General features: G+C 49.8%; 1 protein-coding gene across 2 annotated transcripts in view; it reads left to right on the plus strand.

The window, feature by feature from the left end:
• The first annotated feature begins 441 nt into the window (after positions 1-441).
• LOC102984442 (retinol dehydrogenase 16-like) overlaps positions 442-4,457 on the plus strand; it is a 13,629-nt gene continuing 9,613 nt past the window's right edge. For both annotated transcript variants that reach the window (XM_028491225.2, XM_024122953.2), the window contains exons 1-3: positions 442-904; positions 2,990-3,248; positions 4,108-4,271. In XM_028491225.2, the coding sequence (XP_028347026.1) occupies positions 592-904; positions 2,990-3,248; positions 4,108-4,271 (736 nt within the window). In that variant the 5' untranslated portion in view covers positions 442-591. The remainder of the gene's footprint in view (positions 905-2,989; positions 3,249-4,107; positions 4,272-4,457) is intronic.

Consider the following 4,457-nt stretch of genomic DNA (forward strand, 5'->3'; position numbering starts at 1 on the left):
GGAGTGAATTCTGTGAGCTGAACCAGAGGAGGAGACCAGGCTCAGAGGCTAAGCCAGCTGCCCAAGGTCACACAGCTGGTTGGTAGCAGAGCTGGGTTTTGAAGTCACTTGTGTCTTGATTCCACGTGTATTCCCCTTGTAAGAATCTCCAGTAAGTAAGGGAGACCCTGGACCCAGGCAGAGAAGGAAAAAGGGAAGAAGATAGTTGTGAACCATGAGACCTGGGATATATGGGTTACAATGTTTGGGGGTGGGGTGGAGAGGGCAGAGGTGGGTAGAGGGAAACAGGGAGGCGTGGGAGGACCAGGAAATGGTGGCTGGGAAAAGTACTGTCATTCTTAAGAAGTTGTGTTGGAAATGCAATGACATGTATTAGAAATGCTGTGAGAATACCAAATAGCATGCATTTGGGGTTAGAGTCAATAATACTCACCAAAGAGGGTGAACAGGAAAATCTTGAGGACTCCATGCCAGAGAGCCTGGAGGCTGGTTGGCCAACCAACATCGTGTGTGTTCTTAAGTCCTCCTGTCTCAACATTAGCCAGACTTGAGTTTCACCCCAGCCTGCCTGTGTCTGGCCCCTGCAAAGCCATGTGGCTGTACCTGGCGGTCCTCGTGGGCCTGTACTACCTCCTGCGCTGGTACCGGGAGAGGCAGGTGGTGAGCCACCTCCAGGACAAGTTCGTCTTCATCACGGGCTGTGACTCGGGCTTCGGGAACCTGCTGGCCAGGCAGCTGGACCTGCGAGGCTTGAGGGTGCTGGCTGCATGTCTGACGGAGCAGGGGGCCCAGCAGCTGAAGGGCCAGACGTCAGACAGGCTGGAGACAGTGATCCTGGACGTCACCAAGACTGAGAGCATCGCTGCGGCCACCGAGTGGGTGAAGGAGCGTGTCGGGGATAGAGGTATCACCCACATTTCTTTTTTCTGTTTATTTCTTCTCTCTGTGTGAAGGGGAGACCCATTGACAGCTGCCTGGGCACGATTCCCAAGGTGTTTTCCAGGACTTGAAGTCCTTCCTGTGTTCTTCTCCTCACCCAGCTTACCAGCCAAGCCTCTTCCATCCCACACCCACCTCGCGACCTTGAGGCTCTGCAGCCTGGGGCAGAGTTTTCCCTGATGAGAATGTGTCCTTGCAGACTTCCTGTCTGGTGTCCCCAGGAGTTCTGGGTTCCTTGATGCTGAGTGACCAGGGTGATTGGGGTGCACTTTTTGGAGGACGGGTGGAGATGGGTGTTCTGGCTGGAAGGCTGCATGGGGGGCTGGGGGGCAGCGCTGGAGCTGGGCTGTGTTCTCAGCACTTGATCATGTTCTTGCTGGTGACCAGTAGTCATCCTACTTGGGTTTAAATGTCACCAATTTTCAGATGACAACATTGAGCTGTCAGGACTTGTCTAAGGAAGGTCAGAAAACTACTTAAGGGTTACTTTTTCTCTCTCTCTCTCTGTTTTCTGTTTTTCTTCTTTTCTTTTCCTTCTTTGTTTTTTTTTTTTAATTACTACAGTTGTGCCTTTGTTTTGCAGGGGAAGGAGAGAATTTGAATTTCTTTCATCTAAGTATAATTTAAAATATGATCATTGTGGAAACTCAGAAAAGTGCAGGGATTAAAACCAAACACTCTCAAAATCTCACCACCCAGAGATAAGTACTGATAATATTTTGACATACATAGTATTATATTTTGCACATATTAGTATCATTTTCTTTCCACTAAAGAAAGATGTACAGATTTACAACATAATAAAAATTTCTTCCAAAAATTAGTAAATTATGATTGAGAATATACTACCCTTTAGAATAGCATTACTTACTAAAAAGTACCTCATGGTATGATACATAATTATTTCCTACCTTTTATTCATCATATTCAACATAAATGATATCTTGGCAAACTTCTTTCTACCCAGTTCCCTACACTATAACCACGTATGTTGGTTGTGCCTTTGATGACAATGGTTGGAGAATATTCTTCCTACAAGCCACACGTGTTACTGAGTAGGGGAGGAACTCAACCCTCTGTGTGGATACTTCTGGCAGCCCTACCCCATCCCTCAATAGCCTTCCCCTGCCACCCTGAGGCCTATGGTTGCCAAGTCTTTAAAACCTTGGGATTGTGTCTTTGACACTGGCCGAGAGGTCTCCATTAACTTGGGTGAATCTGCACCAAGGAGATGGGGCTAGAGTGGACTCCTGTGTGGGTGGGAGGAGAAGATGGAATTTTCTGGGGTGGGGATGAACTCTGTGCTCTGGGGGTGATAGGTGAACAGAGGCAGCCCTGCCTCCCCCTGAAAGCCTACCCCATGGAATTCCCCAGATTCCTGCAGGAACACTGCTCAGTATTGATGCGGGTATTTCAAGGCCAGGCCCTAGAGGTCAATACCAGGCCTGTCAACATGTTCTTCCAAACCTGGGATTTCAGGTCTGTTTTACCCAGCCAATATGCACCCAAATATTTCTCATCTTTTTTGTTTTTGTCTTTTATCCATTGTCTCCTCTCTTCCTCTCTTCCCCTCCCTTCCTCATTGTCTCTCTCTATTTCCCTCTCTTTCCCTCATACTATTTATTGAGCACTCAGTCCTGCAGCTGTCAGAAAATCTGAAAATGTAGGTGAATATTGATAATGTCTGCAAGGACAACATAGACTGTGAAAACACAAAAGTTCACCCTCCAAGTTCCAGACTGTGGACCCACTAGATTTCTTCAACCTCAGTCCCTGTCTTCATCCAACCTGGGGTGCTTGCCCCTTGTCACCAGGCAGTGGGCTGGGCGTGAAGACTGAGTCAGGAGGGTGGCGCACCTTCTGTCCTCCGACCTCTTACAAGATCTGGTCTCCCCAAACCCGCAGGCAGCATGTTGGTCTCTGTTGCAGCCGTTCCCCCTGCAGCCTCTCTCCTAAAGTCCTCACTGGGTGGAAGGTGACTTGGAATCTCTGCTGGGTCCTCACGTATGGGCCCAGCAAGGTGTTGCCCTCTTGCCCTCACTGTTCCCAGGACTCTGGGGCCTGGTGAATAATGCCGGCATTTGCACACCCATGGCACCCAATGAGTGGCTGACCAAACAGGACTTCGTAAAGATGCTCGACGTGAACCTGTTGGGGATGATTGAGGTGACCCTGAGTCTGCTGCCCCTAGTGAGGAAGGCAAGGGGCCGTGTGGTCAACGTCTCCAGTGTCATGGGCCGCGTGTCCCTCTTCGGTGGAGGCTACTGCATGTCCAAGTACGGCGTGGAGGCTTTCTCAGACTCCCTCAGGTAATGGCCTGGAATGGAGGCCCTTCCTCTGTCCTCCTGCTTCTATGCTTCTGGGGGTGCCTTCTACAGGGGTTTTCTTTCTTTAGAGACCTAATGGCCCTTCCTTCTAGATCCCTCTCTCTTGCTCTGTGTAGGTCTTTCACTGGGAAGTACCCTTTTATCTTTTGGGTGTCCAGGTAGGTGCGAGGCCTAAGGAGTTTGATTCAGAATATTCCTGCCTTGCGTGAGGGTCCACAGTCACCAAGTGTCGGAGGCAGAATTGGAACTGATATTATTTGGCTGTGCAGCCCTTCCATGTGCTCAACTGCTGCGGTGTTTAGGTTCTGGGAGCCCTGTGGAGAGTGTACCCCATGAAGCCATTTATCCAGGGAGCTACTTAATCAAATCAGTGTGGAGACTCCACGGGCTGCAGGGAGAGGGTGGCTCTGATGTGGGGGATCTGATACCACGGGCAGAGAGATGCTCCCTAGAGGACAGGTGGCCAGGGGGTTAGCAGGGTAGGAGAGGGGAGAGAGGGGACTGGGGAGTATGGGAAAGATAAAACGTGCCATGTGTGGTGATTGATTGGAGGTGAGAGGAATAGGAAGAGATAACATTTAAGTGATGCCTTGTAGCACAGCTGGTAGGATTTAGAGCTGATAGGCACAGGTATGTAAAATAATTGGAAAAATATTCACACTCTATACAGAAGCAATACCATCATCCAGAGTTTTCTCCCCCTGGCTTCTGTACCTCACAACCTCTGAGAAATTCCAGCGTATCCCACTCCTATCCTATGCTGGTGTCTTACTGTTCTTTCGTGTTTTGTTTTGCAAGAGGACCTTTGAAGTCCTTGCCCCTCTGCCTGTCTCCCTTGCAGGAGGGAGCTCTCCTACTTCGGAGTGAAGGTGGTGATGATTGAGCCTGGTTACTTCATGACCAATATGACCAGCCCTGAGGTGTTTAATGGAAGCCTCCGGGCATCATGGGAACAGGCCAGCCCAGAGATCAAGGAACTCTATGGAGAGAAGTTCGTGGCTAACTGTGAGTGAGACCTTGGGGAGAGAAGCAAACCCTTGTCTGGAAGCCTGGGTCCACCATTAGAACCTCCTCCAGTCTCAGGTCCATCCTCCAGGCTCTGAGTCACCCACATAGCGGGGACATGACCTCCATCCCCAGGGTCCCATGTGGTCAATTGATGACCCAAGGAAAGGATTCAGGCTTGATAGA

The sequence above is a fragment of the Physeter macrocephalus genome, chromosome 6 (genome assembly GCF_002837175.3).
Source record: "Physeter macrocephalus isolate SW-GA chromosome 6, ASM283717v5, whole genome shotgun sequence".
Lineage (NCBI taxonomy): Eukaryota > Metazoa > Chordata > Mammalia > Artiodactyla > Physeteridae > Physeter > Physeter macrocephalus.